General features: G+C 45.8%; 1 protein-coding gene across 13 annotated transcripts in view; it reads right to left on the minus strand.

Annotated features, from left to right (window-relative positions):
- The window catches only part of LIMCH1 (LIM and calponin homology domains 1), a 327,424-nt gene extending 306,604 nt beyond the window's left edge, over positions 1-20,820 (minus strand). For all 13 annotated transcript variants that reach the window (XM_030313975.1, XM_030313969.1, XM_030313970.1 and 10 more), the window contains exon 1: positions 20,676-20,820. In XM_030313975.1, the coding sequence (XP_030169835.1) occupies positions 20,676-20,771 (96 nt within the window). In that variant the 5' untranslated portion in view covers positions 20,772-20,820. The remainder of the gene's footprint in view (positions 1-20,675) is intronic.
- Positions 20,821-23,037: the final 2,217 nt, after the last annotated feature.

Raw genomic sequence — 23,037 nt, forward strand, 5'->3', positions numbered from 1 at the left:
GTCTCCTGCACTGGGATGGAGAATTGCTCACTCGAAGGAAACATCTACGTCTTATTCTGCCTGCACAGTCCTGACACACGATAGCTGTTCAAGAAGTGTTTACTGAATAAATGAATGCATTCATAAAAGGGACAGTGACAAGGATATAAGCACATGCCCTGGGACATCTGTGACTCAATGCAGAAAACAGGAAGATTCTCCTAAAGAAACTGTTGTCCAATTTGCTCAGATATTTGGAATTTCAGACTGTTCTTTAGCGTCTGCCATGACAGACTGACTATTTATTCCATCACATGAGCCAGGAATGATGTTGTTGGCAGAAAATATAATATTCCCTGGATGCACATCCCTCACACACCCCCCACGGAAATAATCATTAAAATAAGTTTTGAATCTTACATCTGCCAATATTGCCCTGTGCAACTTACTCCCTTGTTTTGTCATCTGCTGGGTTCTCCACCCCGACTGCACACTGGAATCACTTGGGGGAAACCGTTACGAACTAACAATGCCCAGGCCCTGATCCAGATCATTTTAAATCGAAAGCTCCCAAGTGACCGTAATGTGCAACCCGAGCCGAGAACTGCTGAGCTAGAGATATCTGCTAGCAGGGCCATGGGAATCATTATTGAAGGCTTATTTTAAAAAATAAAATTTGAGAATATCCCAAATTCCTCTAAGACTTTATTTGAATGAAAGGCCCCAGAATTAAGCAAAATTGGGGGCACTGCGGATTTGGGTGTAAATGGTCCATAGGACCAGTGATTACCTGCATCAGGGTGAGATTCAGGTCTGGAAGCTCTTCTATTACTCTGTTGTTTGGTGTTGTTTATAACCTTGTAATTTAAAAGACTAGGTTCATTTTGGAAGACATATCTAGAGAGAACATCCCAAACTTACCATTTATCCAAATAGACTAGATTAGGACTAATGATTACAGATTAGAATATCTAATACTGAATCCTTTATATATCAAACACGACACATGAACACTTAGTTAAAAGGACGTGCTGATTCTATAGCCACTTGTGGTGGCTTCAAATATGTCCACCGCTTCTTTAAGGCTCCTCCCTTTGAAAGTGGAGCCTAATTCCCCTCCTCTTGAGTGTAGACTATACTTAGTGACTCATTTCTAGGGAATAGACTGTGGCAGATATGGAAGCCTGTAAGTCTAAGGCTAATTCACAGTAAGAGTTGTGCCCTCCTCCTTGCTCTTTTGAGTCACTCACTCAGGAGGGCAGGGGGAAGTCAGCTGTATGTTATTAGGACACACAAGCAGCCCCACGGAGAGGCCTAGATAGTAAGGTACTAAGACCTCCTGCCAACAGCCAGCAAAGACCGGAAGCTCCTGCTTACGTGAGTGAGCATCTTACAACAGGCCCTCCCAGCCCCAGTCAAGCTGTCAGGTGATTGCAGCCCCAGCCAACCTCCTGTTTGCAACCTCAAAAAAGACCCTATCCGTTCAATCTTTCCCTAATGTCTGACTCACAAAAACAATGAAATAATGAATATGTGTTGGTTTAAGCTTCTGTGCTTTGGGCTAATTTGTTATAGAGCAAAGAAAATGCACCATCACAAAACTTTAAGTTTTCTTGACAAATAGCTAGAAATGTCCCTTCTTATGTTTCTATATACTCTCAATACCCTCCCTGTGTATCTCAGGAACCTTGTTTTACCAATCCTTTCTTCTGTCAGATAAGCTGTAGCTCCCCTTCTCTTCTCTGAAAGCTTTCTGATATGTTCCAGTCTCTCCCGTCCTTAAACGCAGAACCAAAAAAATCTGACCGTGGCCACACTCCTCTCTTCTCGGTCCTCGCTGCTCTCCCTTCTCCACTGGCAGGCACCATGAAGTAGTAATCTACAATCCCTCTCTGTTTTCACGCCTCCCACAAGCCTTGAGCCACTGCAACCACTGTGATAACAAAGCAGTTCACACTGTCCTCCTAACTCCCACAACCACAGACCTGCTTCTTGAATATCTCACGGGGTCCTCAAAGCACACACGCAAGCCGGAACTCATCCTCTCTCCTCACACCACCCCTCTTCCAGGCTTCCCCACCTTGGGAAATCACTGCACCCCGGTCACCAAGCTATATATTCAGGAGCTGCCCTCGATGTCTCCATTTTTCCACTTCCCTCCCACATCCATTCAGCCACTGAATTCCATCAATTTTCCATCCTTCACATTCGCTCCCACTGTTGTTACCATCATCACCTCTTGTCTATATTCCTGCAACAACTCTAGCCCCTCTGCTTTAGCACTGGCCTCTATAATCATTCCCTATGTTGCCGCCAAGGTCATCATCCTGAAAAATACTATAATTATGTCCCTTCCCTACGTTTCAGTTAGTCCCTATGCCTTACGGATAAAATCCAAATTCAATATTAAAACATGAATAGCAGTTAACACCTATTGAACATTTGACCACATGTCAAACGCCTTTATTGGGGCCTTACATGTATTAATTTTCTAACACTAACCACAATTCCTGACTCAGACACTGAGAATACCTTTACCATTACATAGAAGATGAACTATGTCTCCACAGAAGCCAAGTAAGTTCCCCATGGGTCAAAGAGCTCGTAAATGGCACAGTCAAGTTTTTAACTCAGGCCGTCTGATTCTGGAGCCCAGCCCTTTTAGTGCCGGCACCAAATCCTAAAGCATGATGCGCAGAGCCTTCATTGATATCACCCGGAGTCTTTTCTCATAGCAAATGCTCTACTCCAGCAATGCAGCTAATCTAAATGTACCCTGCTCCCACAAACCTCCATGCCTCTGCTTAAGCCACTCTCACAATCTAGAAGGCTCTTCTCCAGCCCTTGTTCTCACCTCTCCTCACTCTTACCTTTCTCATCCAAATATCAATATTTGCTTATTTTTCATGCCGCAACCCAACACCCATCTCCTCAAAGATGCCAATCCCTGCCAAGGAAGAAATGTTCACTTCTTCCATTGTGGCTCCAAGAAAACATACACAAACTTGTTTCCTAATACTTTGTGATGGACTGAAGTATTATTCACCATATATTCCCTCCACTCCCCTCCCACTGTTAAGTTAGACTGTCTTTCGTTATCCCAGGACTCCGGACCTGGCCACGTTTCTTGCTTTGATAGTACAACATGAGTAGATGTGAAGCAAGTGGAGATTTTAAAGCCATTTATGATTTGACTGTGCTGTAGTGCGCCTGTCATTCATTTGCCACGAAGACAACATCCCCTCGCTTGCTTCCGATCCAAGGAGAACACAGAGACAAGAGAAGCGGACCTGTACCCAACCCACAGCCCTGAGCTGAATGCGGCCAACCCAGAGATTGAAGCAGAACCACTCCAGCCGTCCCTTGGATCCATGAGCAAGAAAAAAGAAGCATCACTATCTGCCACTGAGCTTTGGACGTGGTCTGTTACACCACAATACTGTACCAGGAGTTGACTAATACATACACAGAAGTCTTAATTTCATGTATTTGTTTACATGTCTTGAAGGCTGAGAACAGTGCTTAGGACATTAAGAACCCTTGACATTGTTGAGATATATTTCATATACCATAAAACTCACCCTTCTAAAGTGTATATATCAGAATCTTTTAGTACTTTCACTAGGTACTATAAATGAATGGGCAATCATGACCACTACCTAATTCTAGAATGCTTCCATCACCCCAGAAAGACACTCAGAGCCATTAGCAGTCCCTTAGGTTTTTGTAAATGAATAACTGAATGAGTGAAAAATGTAAGGAAATTCTTAGAAGAACTCTTACTCCAAGCTAGCAGGATGATATAAACATTGCAGAAAAAGAATCTTTTTCAGAAATGTTTCTCTATTAGGTATTTTAAGGTCATTTTTAAATAACTTATACACATATTTCCCATATATTTTAAACATAAATATTTAATATTCTTTATAACTCTATTGCAAGAGGCCATTTGGAGATTTAATTTTGATCTACAGATCACAGAGAGAGGTTTACATTAAAAGCCGCAAGCATACAGGATGGAAGAAAAAAAATCTCACCTAGTTCAAAGCTATCAGTAACTGAGGAAAACATGATATGGAATCTGCTTTAGTACTAAAAGAAAAAAATCTCTTGGTCAAATGCCAAAAACAAAATCTCAATATTTCTTGTTTTTTAATATTTATTTATTTTTAAGAGAGAGAGACAGAGACAGAGTGTGAGTGGGTGAGGGGCAGAGAGGGGGGAGACACAGAATCTGAAGCAGGCTCCAGGCTCTGAGCTGTGAGCACAGAGCCCAATGTGGGGCTCAAACCCATGAACTGTAGATCATGACCTGAGCTGAAGTTGGACACGTAACCGACTGAGCCACCCAGGTGCTCCTAAAATCTCAATATTTCTAATAATAGGGACAAGAGCTTTAAAAACTAGCAAATTTACACTTTAAAAACACAAATGTCAAAATCCCAAAGAATGGCAGGATTGAAAAATTATTCTGGTTGGATAATCGACACCGTATTTAAACACTGTTACTCATTTTTTGTTGTTGTTACAAAGAAAACTATATTTTTAAAAAACACTCTATAATGACAGGCTCATTTCATTTTATTAACCAAAACAGAGAGAGAGAGAGAGAGAGAGAGAGAGAGAGAGAGAGAGAGAGAGAGAGATCTTATTTCAAAGAGTAACTCCATAAAAGAGATGCCTTTGGAAACAAAGTTTATTGAATTCTTGTATCTTGAATAATGAGATAAATAAGAGGCTCGTATCAAGGGGGAAAGGTTCTAAACACAAAAAAACATTTTCTTTTTAAGTATGCATTTATGTATGTATGTATGTATGTATGTATGTATGTATTTTAGTAATCTCTGTACCCCATATGGGGTTTGAACTCACAACCCAAAGATCAAGAGTGGCACACTCTTCCGACTGAGCCAGCCAGGTGCCCCCAAAAACATATCTTCTATGTATACAAAAAGTAACCCAGACTTTATTTTGCTATGCTGTATGAAACTATTTTACCAAATCTAAGAAACTAGAAAACCATCCTTCTAAACAATATTACAATGAAGTGAAAATCGGATCAAGGACTAGCAAAGTAACCAGTAAGCTTTCAAGTATCCTGACCCCATCTAAGCTGTCCAACCTGTTTTTATTTTTACCCTCCTCCTTTCCGTGCTGGCTCTGCATAGGACCCAGCTGCGCTGTGCCAATCTGGGTCACTCAACCAGGGGATCAGTGGGCAACAGCCGCCTCTCCACTTTTAGAAGGGCCCCACATGCCTGGGGAGTGCACAGGCCCGGAGCCCAACACTCTCCAGCCAGAGTATCCAGCAAATAGCAACTGTGTGGTTTTGCTATTTCTAGGCTTCAGGCTTTAAAAAATACATTGTTACCTGAGGAACATGGAATTAAATGGGGAAAACAAATCAGATGCTGGTATCGAATACTTTCATTTTAAACATTTTTTAAAAGCTGTTTTATAACTCAGTGGAAAGGTCCAGATACACTGGGAAGAAAGGAAAACAGGAGTACCCAGGATGGATCTTTCTATATTCTTTTATCTTCAGCTTTACTGAGGTATAATTGATAAAACTGTAAGATATTTAAAGCACACATTGTGATAATTTGATATATGTATGCATTGTGAAAGAATTTCTCTCATCTCATCTCTCACCTATTTATTTTTATACATTATATAAATACAAATATACATATGATAACATATATATGAGAATATATATATATATACATATATATGAACATTTAAATTCTACTCTTAGCAAATTTCAGTGATACAACACATGTTATCAACCATGGTCACTATGTTATACTTTAGATCTTCAACTTTATTTTTCTTACAGCTTCAAGTTTGTATCCTTTTACCAACCTCTCCCCATTTCCTCCATCCCCAACCCCTGGCAGACACTTTTCTACTCTCTATTTCTAGGAGTTTAAAATTCTTTTCTTTTTTAAGATTCCACATGTAAGTAGTACCATGCAGTATTTGTCTTTCTCTGTCTGGCGTATTTCACTTAGCATAATGTCCTCAAGTTCCATCCATGTTGTCACAAATGACAGGATTTCCTTCTTTCTCATGGCTGCATAATATTTCTGTGTGTGTGTGTGTGTGTGTGCGCATGTGCGTGCACGTGTGTGTGCATGCATGTGTGTATGCATACACAAACATTACATCTTTATCCATTTATCCATTGATGGGCACTTGGATTGTTTCCATATCTTGGCTATAGTGAATAATGCTTTAATAAACATGGGTGTGCAAATATTTTTTCTCATTGTTTTCATTTCCTTTGGATATACACCCAGAAGTAGAATTGCTGGGCCATATGGTAATTCTATCTTTAATTTTTCAGAAACCTCTATACTGTTTTCCATAGTGACTGCACCAATTTACGTTCCCACCAACAGTGCACAAGGGCTCTCTTTCCTCTACCCTCACACCAACGTTTGTTATCTCTTGTCTTTTTGATGATAAGCATTCTAACTGGTATGGGGTAATACCTCATTGTGATTTTGATTTGCATTTCCCTGATGATTAGTGATGTTGAGCACCTTTTCCTGTACCTGTTGGCCATTTGCATGTCCTCTCTGGAAAAATCTCTATTCATTTAGCATAACACTCTCCAGTTCCATCCATGTTGCTACAAAAGGCCATATTTCATTCTTTCTCATTACCACGTAGTACTCCATTGTGTATATAAACCACAATTTTTTTATCCATACAGAGAAAGACAGATACCATATGGTTTCACTCTTATGTGGATCCTGAGAAACTTAACAGAAACCCATGGGGGAGGAGAAGAAAAAAAAAAAAAAAGACGTTAGAGTGGAAGAGAGCCAAAGCATAAGAGACTCTTAAAAACTGAGAACAAACTGAGGGTTGATGGGGGGTGGGAGGGAGGGGAGGGTGGGTGATGGGTCTTGAGGAGGGCACCTTTTAGGATGAGCACTGGGTGTTGTATGGAAACCAATTTGACAATAAACTTCATATATTGAAAAAAAAAAGAAAAATCTCTATTCAGTTCCTCTGCCTATTTTTTAATTGGATTGTTTGGGGGTTTTGCTATTGAGTTGTATGGGTTATATTATTTTTTATTTTTTCATTTTTTAAATGTTTATTCATTTTTGAGAGAGTGAATGGGAAAGAGAGGGAGACACAGAATCCGAAGCAGGCTCCAGGCTCTGAGCTGCCAGCGCAGAGCCCGATGCTAGGAAAACCAGTGAGATGCTGGGTTGAACACCTGCCATTCAATGACATCTTTATTTTTTTTTTTAAATCAACTTTATTGCAACACTAAATTCCTGAATTGCTATTCTTTTTTTTTTTTTATGTTTATTTATTATTGAGAGACAGAGCATGAGCAGGGAGAGAGAGGGAGACACAGAATCTGTCTGAAGCAGGCTCCAGGCTCTGAGCTGTCAGCACAGAGGCCAACACGGGGCTCGAACTCACAAACTGCGAGATCATGACCTGAGCTAAAGTCGGACACTTAATCAACTGAGCCACCCAGACGCCCCTCAATGACATCTTTAAAACTGACCCTTGTCTAGTCTTATAAAAACAGGAATAAAACAATCGCTTAAAGCCTTCTTTAAAGTCTCAAACCTCATGCTCACTTCCAAGAACTAGCCACTTTTCTGAGTTTTTATTTAAAAAAAAAAAAATGTCCTTGCTTTTCCCTATAGTCTTTCCACCCCCGTGTATGCATTCCTATGTACTATCACATTTTAATTAAAATGTTGGTATCTACTTCCCCAGACTTGACTTTAGGGAATTCAGCGCTTTGCTATTGGGTAGTAGCCGGAATCTTTGTTAGAGATGGACCAGGGTGGACCCTGTTTAGCTTAAGCTAATCAACTCATGTATTCCCCTGGTGATCACAGAAGAGGGATGGGTCTCCTTCCTTTGCCCAGAGGGCGTAACAAGAATACGAGGACTGGATTTGGTCTTGCCCAGCCAGCCCTCAATAGGAAAAGCCTAGACTTCCCAAGATAGTGTAGGACAGGTGTGGATGCACTGTGTAAATCCTGAGCATAAAGCCCCATAATGCACAGCTCAGTGAAAGGCTGAGGGAATCCTTGTCCTTACTGATAACATTTTGCTGCTGAGTCAGCTTTTTCTGAAGTGGGGATCCACCATATCAGAACAGTACCTACCATATCAGAACAACAGGGTCCATCAGGCCACTAGGGGCCCAGAGTCCCCATATGCATTAGAATGTGGAGTTGGCGGGGCGCCTGGGTGGCGCAGTCAGTTAAGCATCCGACTTCAGCCAGGTCACGATCTCGCGGTCCGTGAGTTCGAGCCCTGCGTCAGGCTCTGGGCTGATGGCTCAGAGCCTGGAGCCTGTTTGATTCTGTGTCTCCCTCTCTCTCTGCCCCTCCCCCATTCATGCTCTGTCTCTCTCTGTCCCAAAAATAAATAAACGTTGAAAAAAAAAAAAAAAGAATGTGGAGTTGGGGACATGCCTGGAACCTCCTTTGGATAAGCTCTTTCTCCTTTCTAGGTGGCACCAACTATCAAGCAGTGTAGTGGGTGATGAGATTCATTTGGGGAGATTTCTTCAAAAATACCGAAAGCATGTCTAAGGCCAACGCTGGCCTCCTGCATCCTTAGGCATTCCCCAACCCCACCCCACATTCCTCACTGCGCTCCCCTCACCACTATCCCTCAAGGATGCTCTTGGTGAAGAGCCTGTATCACACCCCATGGCACAGTGGTTACCAGCCAGGCTGCCTGGGTCTGAAGGTCAGCTCCACAACCTAACGACTGTGTGACGTTACTTGTTTCTCTATAAAGTGGGAATTAAAAAGAGTTTGAACTTAGCTCACAGGATGGGTGGGAAGTAAAATGCTTAGAACAGGGCCAGCCAGGTTACAAGCCTTCAAAAACTTTTGTCATGGACTATGGTAATTTGCGGGAGTTTGAAGAAGATCTGACCTTCCAGAGAGAGCCATCCATGGCCCCAGGCTCGGGCCAGGCAGCACTGAAGACACCTTCTGCCTGAGGGCCGAGCAGTCCCTCAGTGCACTGTGTACTGCACCTCGATGGGCTCCTTTGTCCCTTCCACTCATCCTGTTCCTTTTTGCCTGGCCAGTTCCTGCTCATCCTTTGGGTCTCAGCCTAAACAGCCCTTCCTCAGAGGCCCGCCTAAGGCCCAAGGTGGTCCCAGCCTCTCCACGATCCACACGACCTGCTCTTCCCTTTCTGAACATGTATGACACATGGAATTCTGGGCTCAGAATTCTGTGTTCACGGTGGAATATAATCGCACAAGGGCAGCAACCACGGGTGTCTCACATACTGCTGAGCGTCCAAGGTCTTGTGACAGTGGATAGGAAATGTGAAGTTCCTAAAAAAAAGTCTCCTTATGACCCAAGATCCCAGATTCCCAGATTACAGCTGTACACAAGAGCTTGTAAGTGAAAAGAAAGTAAGTCTGTATAAAACGTTAAGATCCAAGTCTTTCTATTGCAAAACAATACACACATCCCTGAAAGTGAATGAATAATGTCCCAAAGTAAGACAAATAGCCAACCTCGTGTTTTGCAAAATCACACACTAAAAAATAACAGGGCTTATGGGAAATAGAGAGTTCAGGCAGAAGGCTCAAATCCCATTCAATTTTGTAACCAGAACACTGAAAAAAGGCAGTAAGACCACTGCAAATTACTAGCACAGACAAAACTGTTTCCTAGCAACTAATAGCACCATGCACAAAGAAGATGTTCAATAAACAGCTGTTTAGGGGAAAGGAGGGAGAGTGGGAGGGCAGGTCACCTGCTTGGTTAGAGAGTTAGTTGGGATCATGACTTTTAGAAGTTTTGCTTTTTCTTCTGGAGCACAGCAGTCACTAGCCCAAGCTCAAGCTCTGGAATGGGACTGCCTGGGTACAAACTCCAACCCTGACACTTAGTTGTATGATACCAGGCAAATCAGGTAACTGTAGTCCAGTTTTCTTGTCTGTAAAATGGGCATAAAATGGTGCTTACCTTAGAAGCATCTATGTACCAGGCACAATGCTAGGTGTGCTGTATGCACTATATATATATATACTACAGATATATATACAATTATATTTATACAATATAACTTATACAATTATAATTATGCAATATAGATATACTATATATATAGTATAGATATACTATACATATAGGATAATCCCATTAACTCAAACAAGGGCCTAGACTAGGCACAGGCACATAGTGGTCTGGAAATATGTTAACTATTACTATTTTCCTTGGCACTGAACTCGCCACTTTATCACTTGATGTTATCACATTCTGTCAACTTTTGCAACATGATGAATCAGGCTCCACTTGTCACCCACCCCTCCTATTTATGACATCTTACAAGGTCTCTGTGGAAACAGGCGGCAACCACATCTGTTGGCCGATGACAACATTCAGCTCCAAAAGGTCCTTTGTACATTTTCTGCAGGAAAGGCAGAGAGGATGCTATTTCTCAGGGTTTCCATTGGGTCATGACAATTGATGGTCATAGCCATGGTCAATTTTTACTGCCAGCTACTGGTCATTAGTTTTTATGGGATATTCTCCTTTTAAAAATACCTATCTAATAAGAACTCATACAGGCCACCACTGTAATAAAAATTCCTCAGTGCCTTTTTTTTTTTTTAAATATCCTGTAAGTAGAAGTACTCTGATCTTTCTTTCATGCTAAGAGGTGGGACTTATCTAGACCCCCACAACAGGTAAGAGAGAGGAAGCTGACTGATTGCTCTGAGGTGGGAGAGGAAGAGATGAGAGTCCCAGGCCAGAATGCCGGGGGCATGTTTATTTAAAGAACAGAGATGTTTGCTCTCCATCCCTGCAGACAAGAACTGTGAGCCCCACATCGGTCCAATCCAACCTGAGGAGAAAGTTGGCCTCCTAAGTCATTCCTTCAACTGATATCACCTGCTTAAGAGCCAACAGTGAAATCACTTTCCAAGTGTCCAATCACTGACTGTCTCCAGGCAACCACTGGGTAAACTGCTTTTTTTAATCAGCCTTAAAAAAAAAAAAAAAAAGCTTTGCTTCCTGTCAGGGCAGCAACAGAGTCTATTTTCTCTGCCACGGCTGAGTCCAAGTGCCAATCAGGCAATTGTAGCCGGGCACAGGCTCCCTGAGAAACTTTTCAGGCCGTGGGTAATGTGGCCACAGGGCTCCAGTGGGGAGCAGACTGAGGAGGAGTGGGGACAGGGACGAAAACCCAGTCCTTGTCCACAAGAGCTCTGGGATTATCAAAGGAGGCAGATCCCAGGCAACCATACATTTGTTACAATGATACATGACAACGTTTCTAACAGAATACTAAATGCCAGATTTGCACAGAGAAGGATTAATGGGTTTAGAGGAATCAGGGAGTCTTTTTCAGAGGCAGACATATTGAAGCTCTGTCTGGAAAGGATCTGTCCCTGGAGAAGTGAAGAAAGGACATCCCAGGGTCCCCCGACCTCAAGAGCCATTTTCCCCTTTCTTCTGAGTAACAGAACCCAGAGTATGACCTGAGGACACTGCAGCCTTCCCTGTTACCAGCAGTGGTCATGGTACTGAAAATCTGGGCAATAAAATATAAGCAGAAGTATCAGGAAGAATCGTCTAAAAGGCATCTTATAAGGGAAGGATGTAGTCTTCATTTTCCATTTTTCCATCCTACTTTCTGGAGAGATGATGTGATGATGAGTCTCTAGCAGCCACATTGAACCATGAGGAAGGGGGTCTAGAGATGGTGGTTTCAAGGGTTTAAAGAAACCAAAGTCACAGACCTCCAGAGTTTACAATTTCTGGGGTTCCCAAATGGCACATAACTTTATTAGTTTAGAAAGTTCCTTCTTTTAGAGGAGTCTGGGGCAAGTTCCTCAGTTAAAGGACATGTGTAGGTCATCACCCAAATTCTCATACAAAATCATTCTGCTTACTCTCTAAAAGGCAGGCAGGTTTCTTGCAAGCCTCTTCTTACCACAGAGTGAGGTACGGCTTCTATAGAAGAATTTTATAAGATTTTCTAGAAGAATTTTAATTCCAGAGTCCAGTCTGAAAAAAGAAATCCCAAGATCCTCTCTGTCGCTTCTCTTAGAAGAGTTCTTGATTTTTCAGTGCCTGGGTCTAAGAGGTGCAGTGATCATCATGCAAACCCTACTCTGAGTGGCCTGCAAGAACATTCAAGAACTCTTACTCAGCCCCCTTTCCTGCCCCCTCCCCTCCACATACATGCACCTTCAATACATCTGGAGCTCTTTAACAGCATTTCTATTCTACCTTTACTCAAAGCATAATCACAATAAAAGCATGCAAGCTCTTATTTCAATAAATCAGTATCCAACTAATTCCCCCGTTCAGCACCCTTCAACGGTCTTAGCTTAATTACTTTCACTGAGTCCTTGTCTACCTCAAATACTTTTCTCTTAAGCCCCCATTTTTTGTCTTCATAGTACTTACCCCAATTTGCAATTGTGTATTTATTGTTCAAGCTCAACTCATACACATACTACCTTGTGTATTTCATGTAGATGGGAAGTCGAGGTATGTTGTTCACCACCTGACCCTGGTTGTTAGCACTATGCCTGGCACATTGTTGGAGCTTAGTAACCACTTTCCAGGAAACAAATTTTTTAATTCATTTAAAACGCTTTAACACACTGATATTTATTTCCACCATTAATGCGTATCTTTAGTGTTGACACTGAAGTGAACTTACAAATGAGAGCCAAGTGTCCCAAATAATTATTTGATTATTTTCATATTTGAAACCATCTGGCTGAGCCTATCCTAGCCTTCGTTCAGTTTCCTATTAGAATAAGATAATTGTTTGAATATCATTCTTTTTTAAATGTTTCTTGGGGAAGGAAGAGAGAGCTGTGTACTCAGCATAATAAATAAAACTTCAATCCCTTGTTAAGGAAAATAAGGCTGAGGATTTTTTATAACAGTGTTGGGTCATGGAAATAAAAATGCCACAAGCCCTTGCCCTTGACATTTACTTAAAAAAAAAAAAAAAAAGAACAAGTGCAGGTCTATTCTTACATAGCCTCCTAATGGGCTATTTAGGGATAGATGGGTGGGGTATGGCTCTAAATTCTATGGTTGACCAGGTGTCCAAGCTGCATCGTGCACTAGCTACCCCACAGTTACTAGCACAGGCAGAATGCAGAGCCGTGGAAACATGGAGCTTCCTCAGCCTAACCAATATTTTGTTCTTAAGGTCCCACGCTAGATATAAGATGCAGTTTTGCTGATAGTATGAGTTTAGTGAGAAAAGGTACCCACCAAGATATTCCTTAAGTCCATGTTCTATGACTATGTCACCTCATTTTTTCCCTTACGCCAAAGATAATTCCCTGAGATACAAGGGCCATCCCGTCAGGATTAGCTGCACAAGGACATCTCTCGGGGAGTGTTGTTTTCAACATTGCAAACATGGAATTCTACCACAGCAGCACTGAACTCCATGACATCATTTTTCCTTGCAGAGAGAGATATAACATCTCCACATATCCAGGCAGAAGTCTTTCCAATATTTTGTCATTTTTTAAGAACTATTTTTTCCCCCTGTATCATCTAGTAACCCTCTAGTTTAGGCTATTTTTATATTTCCCAATCACTTAAAAACAAAGTTCTATTATCCTTTCCTTTCCTCATCTGACTTCACTGAAATTGTCCTTTTTCCCACCCAACCCTCCACCCCAAAAAGACCATATCTGAGACCTTTCTTTGGCTTCAAATGTAAACACACACACATCCTTAGGAACAAATGAGGGGAAATATGATAAAATTGTTCTGCACATTTTTCTGAACCACAGAAGAGCAAACTGGCCTTAAAAAGAAAACCTAGCTCCAGTGAGAGTAGTTTAGTCAAAGATCAACCAGCGTTAACTGATTCAATCCTCACCCGTGAAAACGAAGGCCAGAACGATTAAGGTTAGACTGCAAGGGAGGTGACAGGGATGCTGACTACCTGCCAAGATTCCCAGAAGTCACAGAGCTGCTTTGTTCAGACCCTCTGGTTCTTCGGGATGGGACAGGGATACCTCCAGGGGAGGCTGACAAGCTCCTCTCTCGGAAGGACTTGCTTCCTGGCTGAACTCAACAACGAAGCTGTTCCCAGGTGCGATCCTAGCCAGATGGGAGCACTCTCAGGTGAAGGTGAAGGAGCTGTGGGAAAGGCCTCAGACGGATGCGCCAACAGCGCTTAAACACATCAGCACGGAGAAAAGACATCGCTTCGCACCCATCTTTGGAAAATAAAACAGGCCACACGGGTCTTGGCTCAAACTCTCTGGGGAATGTAAAGTATGGAATAGTGCACCTTCTCCATTAGATAATGTTAAAAGCACACACAGACTATGCATTTATTCAGTCCCACTGTGCAACAGGCACTGGGGAGAAAACTGTAATGAGAGAGCCGTGGTCCTGAAGATCGTAAACATAATATTCTGGTACCTGCCTTCTTTAAACAAGCATATGATAATGAATCAGCAAGCTTTAAAAAAATTAAAACCTTCTCACCTACCTATTGGCCACTTGGCCCTATGAAAGTTCAGCGGAGTGACTGTGGGCTGTGGCAGTGACAACAGGAGACAGAAACCAGATTCTAGCAATCCTGAACCACAAACAACTCCAATGCCTACGTTAGCAACGTGAGGTCTGAAGGCAGCAGGCAAAGGTGAGGAGCCTGATACTTCTCACCTGAGGGCCTCCATAGCGCACCTCCTTGGTCTCCTGCTCCCCGCCAACGTTACACCCCACACGTGGTGTGTCCAAGTGAGGAGAGCCCCTAGGTCCTGCAGCTGAAAAAGACCAGCCATGGGAGTCGTCTAGGGACCCACAGCTTCAGAAATCCACATCCTGTCCGCACCTACAGGGAAATGGGGTGGGGGAATGGGAGATTTCTGCAGTCAGAGGAACAGGATGCTTAGTCCTTACAGGAGTTGTTAAACCTGGTCCCGATGTGGGAAGCAACATAAGGATCAGACAACAAGGGTTGCAGAGTCAGACAGCCTGGGTTTGAATCCTGACTCTAACAAGTTCTTACTGACTAGGTGACTCTGGACATGCTCCCTGATTCCTGAAAGCCCCAATTTCCTCAACTACAGATTTGCGGTATCTAAAGATATAGATATTCATAAAAGTTGAGAAACGGTGCCTAAGTCCTCCTCTCTTAGAGCCTCAATTTTCTCATCTGTAAATGGGGATGATAACAGTACTTACTTCTAAGAGATTTATGCAGACACAGACTTTTTAACCCAGCACCTAGCACACAGTAAGTACTCAGTAAGTATCAGCTTTTTTCATCATGAGCCTCAGTTTCATTACCATCATCATCACCACCATGGTACTCCTAACTGTAACACTCTTAAATTTCAGAATGATTCAAAGCAAAAAGAGAAGCTGGCAGGCTGATTTCCAGGAGCTGCCTGGTCCCACCTAGCACTGACTGCCACCCACAGAATCACAGCCAGATGTCTGCATCACGGCTCCATTGTCATGCATCAGCGGAGAGCAGGGGGCCAAGGGCTCCAGTCGCTGGGAACACACGTCCCACCCTACCCCTTCCTGGTGACCAGAGCTCAGGCTTGCATTTGGAGCTCCCTTGATGCAAACTCGGTTTCCGGGGAGATGCTGGGGCAAGAAGTACCCGCTCAACCTCCTATTCCGCTTCCCCTTTCCCCAAATCTGTGGGACCTCTCTGTGCTCCTACCACATGACAACCTTGTGTCACAGCAGCCCTTGCATACAAACAGGCCAGATTATTTAAATGTCCTTGTGAGAAAGACGCTGCCTGCTCTAATTTACATATCCATTCAGACCCCTACTCCTTTCTCCACCGAGCCAGCAAAGGTTTTCTTCCTCTTCCTCAGGTCTCCAGGCAATGCTGGAGAAGCATGTGCAAAGTTACATCTTCGCTGTGGTAAAAAGACGTAAGTCTCATGGGGTCCCTAAAAGGTGGAGAATTTGAACGACTATATAACTTATGGCACATGTTCACCTGTCATTACATTGCAAATGTCATATATTACTGGCCGCTAAATGCTAGATTCTCTCAAAGACTACTCATAAATTTTCCCCACTGCCAAACAATACAACATCTTTCAGTCTTGGAGAGCTAAGGGATCCTCGGTGCTTTTAATCTTCAACATCAGGTCCCAGTTGAATAAGAAAACAGCTCTATATGGACAGGGGAAATGACCCAAAATGAGGAACTGATCCCTCCCAGCACTAGTTCCCACTCCTGTGAAATACGGATTAGGTCACAAATAAGATTATATTCAGCACCAAGCCCCAGAGGCATGCTATGATTAAAGTTAAAGGGGTCCAGAGACCTCTCGAGTTGAGAAGCAAGCAAGGCTGAGTTGGGTTGAAATTTCCAACCCCTCCTCAAAGACCTGGCAACCTATTCCAAATCATAACTGAAACCAAGTTGAAGGGACATCTGTTTCTCCAGAAAGTGTTTGGCACTGCAAAGAAGAACTACAGATTAGAACAGACAAATATTGTTGTGGGCAGAGAGGCAAAGGGTGGGGGTGGGGGGGGTCCTGATTACTAAAAAAAAATTAGAATCATCTACCTGCTAACAAACTCCTGTAAGTCAGTAAATATCATCAGGGGAAAAAAGGAAAGAAAGGAAGGAAGGGAAACAGAGGGGGGGATTTCTCCTTCTTCCCAGCAGGCGCAGGTACAACTTTAGTGAACAAAACACTGCTGTATTTGAGATGAATATTCAGACAGCCACTATTTGTCTAATAACCTAACTACTGGGTCGTCTGCCAGAGGAGAGGCATTGAGCACTCTGCCTAGTGGTTTGTAACAAAGATTCTGCATTAAACTTAAATTTTCAACACAGTATTGAGGAATGATTTTCTAAGCATTAATGGACTACCAGGATCATTTTATGAGTACACATTACTGGTTTTGCTCTGATCCCTAAATCTCTTTGAATGTAAGTTAGCAGAGCATCTACTTAAGTTCTAGGCCAGGTGTTCAGAGCTAACAAGGTAAATAATGGCATGAGATCGGTAGGTGATTGAATTACACTTTTACGGGAAGAAACTCAGGGTCCTGAAGATTTTCTTTCAAAACAGCTGTAGGAAGACGACAATAATAGCATAATAGGAGTGTTAATCATGTTCGTAGTGATGATGGTCGTGGTTCTAGCAGTAGTAATGGAGATAATGCCAACCACTAGTTACTCGGCACTTCCTAATAGTGGGTACCGTTCTAAGCATTTAAAAACTATTAACTTATCTAATTCTCACACACTCACACTAGAGATAGGCAAGCTATTATTAGTGCCCCTGTTTTACAGATGCTTTCCACAATATATTTTAACAAATAGAGCTAGCTTTCAAAGACAATGTTTAGAACCAAAAGGAGAGGAAACGCGGCCTAAGGTCACGCAGCTAGAGGGCAAGAGACCCAGGATTCAAACCCAGACTCCCCAGCTCCGAAGTCTGACCTCTTAATCCCAGTGCTGTCCTGGCTGCCCCTTTGTTTAGGAAGGCCTTCTACAAAAGGAATCTGGAAGGAAGTTAGGCTCCTGCCTGCTGGTAGCCACACTTAATACTGGAAGTTTGCTGCTTCCTTCAGGGGTGCCCTAAACCCACATGAACACATGCAGCTATAAAAAGAGGCACCGCCTTACGGAGCTGTTCCCACATGGTCTGTGACCCCCATCAGGGTTTTCACCTTTGCCAGCTAAGGCAGAAACTGGGGGTGGGCTGAGGTGGCAGCATCAGTTCCCAGGCCACCATTTCCTGCCAGTAACCCGGCCCTCCAACAGCCCCGGCTGAAGGCTGAGAAATTCCTCACTAACAAGTGATCTCATGGAGCTTGTTCCTCAAGTCTTTATTAAGAATGAACCTTTTCTCGCCGACCCATGACTCAAGGAAGACCAAGGACTGAGGAGGAGAGACAAGCTGCAAAGTTTGTTTATTAACCTGCTGCACCCAAGGGAACATTTTTCTGAAAGGGTGAAATTCCTGACTACTCAAGGGGGGGGAGGGGCGCCTGTGGGAAATTTAATCACCGACGGAACAAAAGTGAAAAACAAAGCCCTACCAATGAGGATGTCGCTGAAGACAATGGGGCCCCTAAAGGAGATGCAATTGTCTCGAGATAACGATCCATCCAGGAATTCAGCTCGCTCCGAGTGCTACATTATTGCTATATTAGCCGAGGAATCTTTGTTCACCGGGCAACTGCGTGCAAAACCATCTGTTACTGCTCCCGGGTTCCCCGGGTTTGTAGACGCGGCATTTACATTTCAAGAGGAACCTCCGCGAAGGAAAGGGGGAGGTCACTATCTCTCCCTGGAGCAAATACCTTTTTATACAGCCTGGGAGGGGAAGCTCTCCTTTCCCAGAAACCGAACTCCGCAATTGAAAGGAGATAGGCCGCTTCAATAATGCACGCGCAGAGCGGAGCGCCTGGTCCTAAAGGCACGCGCGCCCCTCGGTTTTCGCAGGCTCAAACTTGCATACTGGTAAGGTAGGACGAATAATGCCAGACCGTCTACAGGGCCTAATGGGGCTCTGCTTTCCTAAGGAAGCCCTTCTTTTTTTAAAACCAGTGGAACCAAGACAAAAGCTGATATCCTGCCCTGCATAATAAATATGTAGCCTAATGTACACCACCACTTAAAAACAGACCGTGGTCCTCTGGGCTGAAGGAGACGGTTTAGATCTCCACCTAGGTGGGGACTATAATTGTGTATATATACACGTGACAACATTCCTGGAGATGTGCACTTAAGATTTGTGCACTTTCCTGGGGCTCCTGAGTGGCTCAGTCCGTTAGGCGTCTGACTTCGGCTTAGGTCATGATCTCACAGTTCCTGAGTTCGAGCCCTGCATCAGGCTCTGTGCTGACAGCTCGGAACCTGGAGCCTGCTTCGGATTCTGTGTCTCCTTCTCTCTCTGCCCCTCCCCCACTTGTGCTCTGTCTCTCAAAAATAAATAAAAAACGTAAAAAATTTAATAAAAAAAAGATTTGTGCACTTTCCTGCATGTAATTTATACTACAACACATTTTTTTTAAGTAGGCTATATCAATGTTAGATTAAGGATATTGAAGATAAACCACTTGCCTTCAAGAATTGCAAGATTGCCCTGCCCTGATACCCTCCCCTTACCTACTCTCCACATCCAAAATCTCGCCTGAGAATTTTAAAGTTCAAGAACATGAAAAATACAGTTCTCCAACTCTCAAGAAGCCAGCGAACACGGATACGTCTCCTGTGTGCCCTGGGGGCAGCACAGACAGCACCATCGCGCCCCAAGCCTTTCCAGCCACATACCAAAAATTAAAAGCCCGAGTCGTCTTCTCATCTGATCATGAGCCATCACATTAAGAGAGAGATGATTGGGGTTTTTATCAAAAAAGCCTCGAGTTTATTCTTCTGTTTCTTTAGTCCTATTTTTAAATAGATGTTTCTAAACTCTGCCTAACAATCCTGCGGGCGGCGGGTTAACCCAGTGAGGTGGAGGTCCCTTGCTGGAGCATTAGGGCAGCCTTAAATGAGGGTGGTTTCTGCAGGCAGCTCAGCAGGTTCAAATCTGTACCATGTAGCGCTGTTACCCCAGCAGCCTCTTGAGAACTGTTGTGCCACAGGGGATGTCACTGAGTGACAAGCTGGGTAGGAACAGGCTTCACCATTGCTGGGCCAATGACTTAGCGGTACCTTTCTTCCTTTGAACTACCGGCAAGGAGGGCTGCCTGTCACTGAGAAAAAGGGTCAAATTTGCCTTCCGCTAAGCCTTCAGAAAGGTGGTCCAGAGAAACAGAGGCTCAGTGCACGGATCGCAGGGGGTCACCTTTCCCCCCTCGCGCCCTCCAAGCGTCCTGATCCCCGGCAGACACGTCATTTCGAGAGCGCAGGGCCACCAAACTGCATCTACAGATAGACATCGAGAATCAGGATCACCCGGCGAGCGCTTCCCGGACTGAGCCGAGAGCTCCAGTGATTTCCCTGGCCTGCCACCGAGTCATTTAAGAAGTGAAATATGCAGCGGGGCCGGGTACCCGGCCCCTGGGAGCCCGCCCCACCGCCTCTGGCATGGAGCGGGAGCTGCCAATGGCTAGGCAGCGTCTATGCGGATGGCGCGCTCGCAGGTGGGTCTTGCAGGCTGCCGGCCCTGTGCGCTATGCCAGGCTCACACCTGACCCACTGCCAGGAACACAGCCAGAAGCTCCGGTGGGTACGCGCTTCCGTGGAGACACTGCCAACTCCGCTCGGGAGTAGCTGAGGGGGGGGCGGGGGGCGTCAAGAGGCAGAAGGTAGGACGGTGAGCAGGACCCCCTGAAATGCGGCGCCCGCAGCACTCTGGGTCTCGCGCTTCCTGCGCCTTTGCGGCGCCTCTGCGGGCACAGCGCTTCCCTTGGCCCCGCGTGGAAGCGGCGGGAGCTGAGATTTGCGCGGCTGGCAGGCAGGAGGGATGGAGGCGCAGGAGCCCGATTCCTGCTATCCACGCGCGCAGCTAGACTGCAGCGTCCCTTATTCGCGCCCACCCTCGCCCGAGACCCGTGCCAGGCATCGCAGCTCGCCCGAGGCCCCGGGCGGGTGACCCGGAGCAGCTGGCAAAAGAAAGTGGGGGGGGTGGGGTGGGGGGGGAGGCGAGACTGGACCTGTCGTCCGTGTGTGCGGGGAGGTGGCTTCGGACGCCCCTGCAAGGCCTCCCGCCAGTCCCGAGCACCTACCTCGATCCACTTCTGCGCCTCGGAGAAAGCGGGCTCGGGGGGCGGCTCCGGCTGCAGAGGCTGAAGAGCTTCCAGACCCAGGGCGGGACAAGCCATTTGCGAAGCCCCGCGTGCACTCGAGCGCTGGGCCGCTGGGATGAGGACGGCCGCCGCCACCGCTGCCGCCGCAGGAGCGCGCTCCCCGCCCCTTCCCGCCCGCCCGCTCGCTCGCTCGCTCTCCCCTCCCCTGTCCGCCCCGCCCCCGCCCGGCGCAGGTCCCGGAGGAGAGCGGCGCGCTGCCGGAGGACGCCGCGGCAGCTGTTCCCCGCGCCGCCCGGGCTCCGCCGCGCCCTGAGTCCCCGGCGGGAGCGAGCGCGGAGGCGCCGGGAGCTCCCTCTCTCCCCACCTTCTCGGGCGGCTCGCCCCCCCTCCGGGGGGAGGGTGTCAGCTACCGACTAAAAATAACCACGAGGGAGCACTGGGTGTCTCCCTCCCTGCCCGCAACGGGGCCTGGAGAGGGACTCGGCCAGCCGCCCCGCACGTCCCCGCGCCGGGCCCGCTGCGGACGGGCGGGTCTGGCGGCACCTGGGAGACGCGTGCCCACCGTGACGCACACGTCCCCGAGCGAGCCGGCGCGGCCGCAGCGGGGCAGGAGGACGCTCGGGCAGTGGCCTGGCCGCACCTGCCGTCCTTCCCGGCCGCGGAAGTGGGGGCAAGGGGTGCGGCCTCGGTCCTGGCGCTCCGGAGTGTTCACTCACCCGATCCTTTTGTACGAAAAAGGAAAAACGACCCCTATAAGCCTTTTCTCTTCAAGAGAGCTATTTGTGACCCAGTCTTTGGATTCATTCAACCCATATTTACTGTGCGCCTGCTATGTATCAGACACTGAGGTTGGCGCTGGGGACCCAGAGATGAAAAAAGAAAGAAAAATTAAAAACTCCGAAATCTATGCCCTCTAAGATAACTACATTCTAGAGGGAATGGGGGGAGGGACAATAAACGTGTAAAACAAAATAATTGTGGAGAGTCATGTATGTTAAGAAGGTAAAAGAGAAGATAAACGCTGACCTGGGTAGAGAGAGCGTTGGCTAACTTCTGATTACCTCTCCATCCTCCATCTGAGAGGCTGATCCGATCTGGGTGTCCAGGTTCCGTGAATGGGAGGGAGGCAGGAGGTGGGGCGGGGCGGGGGGTGGGGGTGGAGGAGAGGGAGGAGGAGTGTTTAAGCTGCCCCTTACCGCAGAAGCAGGTGGGCTGCACCAATCCCCTGAGGACCACAGCTCTGTCTGGGGCCCGTCCTTGGGTTCTCCAAAGTTCCCTGCCTCCTCTTGTGCCATCCTACTTCCCCAGGCCAGGCGGTGGTAGAGGCCTCCCCATCTTATTGTGGTTTCCCCACCCTGCCCAATTCCTCCTAATGGTGTCCTAATAAACTCCCTCAGCCAGTCTCCTGAAGCATGCCTTCTGTTTTGCTTGAGAGCCCAACGGATGATCCTGGAAGGTTTTTCTGACGAGATGAGGTGATGAGGGGACGTGAATGGGAGAGATGTTCACCACGCAGCAATCTGGGGAAACGTTTCCAGACGCATACACAGTCTTTGAGATAGGAATGAGCCTGGTGGGGGTCAAGGAGCCCACAGAAGGCCAGCATGACTGGAGTGTGCTGGGGAAGGGACCGAGTGGGAGTGACAACATGGGAGACGCAGGCCAGGCCACACTTGGGGTGGGGAAGGGGGAGGTGAGGTCAGGCCATGGTGGGGTTTTACTGCATGGGCATCCACAGGTGAGCCCAGGGCTGGTACATAAGAACTCAATAGTCTTAGCTAACTTTAAGCAAATGGATTCACATTTTAGAACGGCTGATGGCAAGAGGGGTTGGACAGGGCAGGAAATCCATGAACGTCTCAGCAGCTAAGTCTCTGTTCCCCGTTCAGAGTCCAAGTTTAGTTTTTGCCCAATTCTGCTGCTTTAATAGGGGAATGGAACAAAAAGCAGGCCTGAAATTCCACCATTACCGGCTTTAGAGTCAGACAACTTTCAGTTTATTTACTTTTAAAACACTTATATGGCACTCACATTGTGCCAGGCACTGTTCTAAGTGCATTACAAATAATTGACTAACTCATTCCCTATTCCAACCATGTAAGATAGACTATTATCAACCCTGTAAGGAACTAGGAGAAAGAAGGGGGGAGAGTCCCCACAGCTGGTGAGCACTGAAGCCCTGATTCAAGCCCAGACAGCCTGGTGCCAGATCTGCCTTTACCCACACACCGCCCTGCCTTGCCAGCCCCGGTCCAGACCCTGCCTCTTACAATGTGTGCCTCAGTTTCCTCATCTCCAATGAGGTTGGAATGGCAACATTTCCGCAGAATCATTGTGAGGA

Source organism: Lynx canadensis, chromosome B1, assembly GCF_007474595.2.
Source record: "Lynx canadensis isolate LIC74 chromosome B1, mLynCan4.pri.v2, whole genome shotgun sequence".
Lineage (NCBI taxonomy): Eukaryota > Metazoa > Chordata > Mammalia > Carnivora > Felidae > Lynx > Lynx canadensis.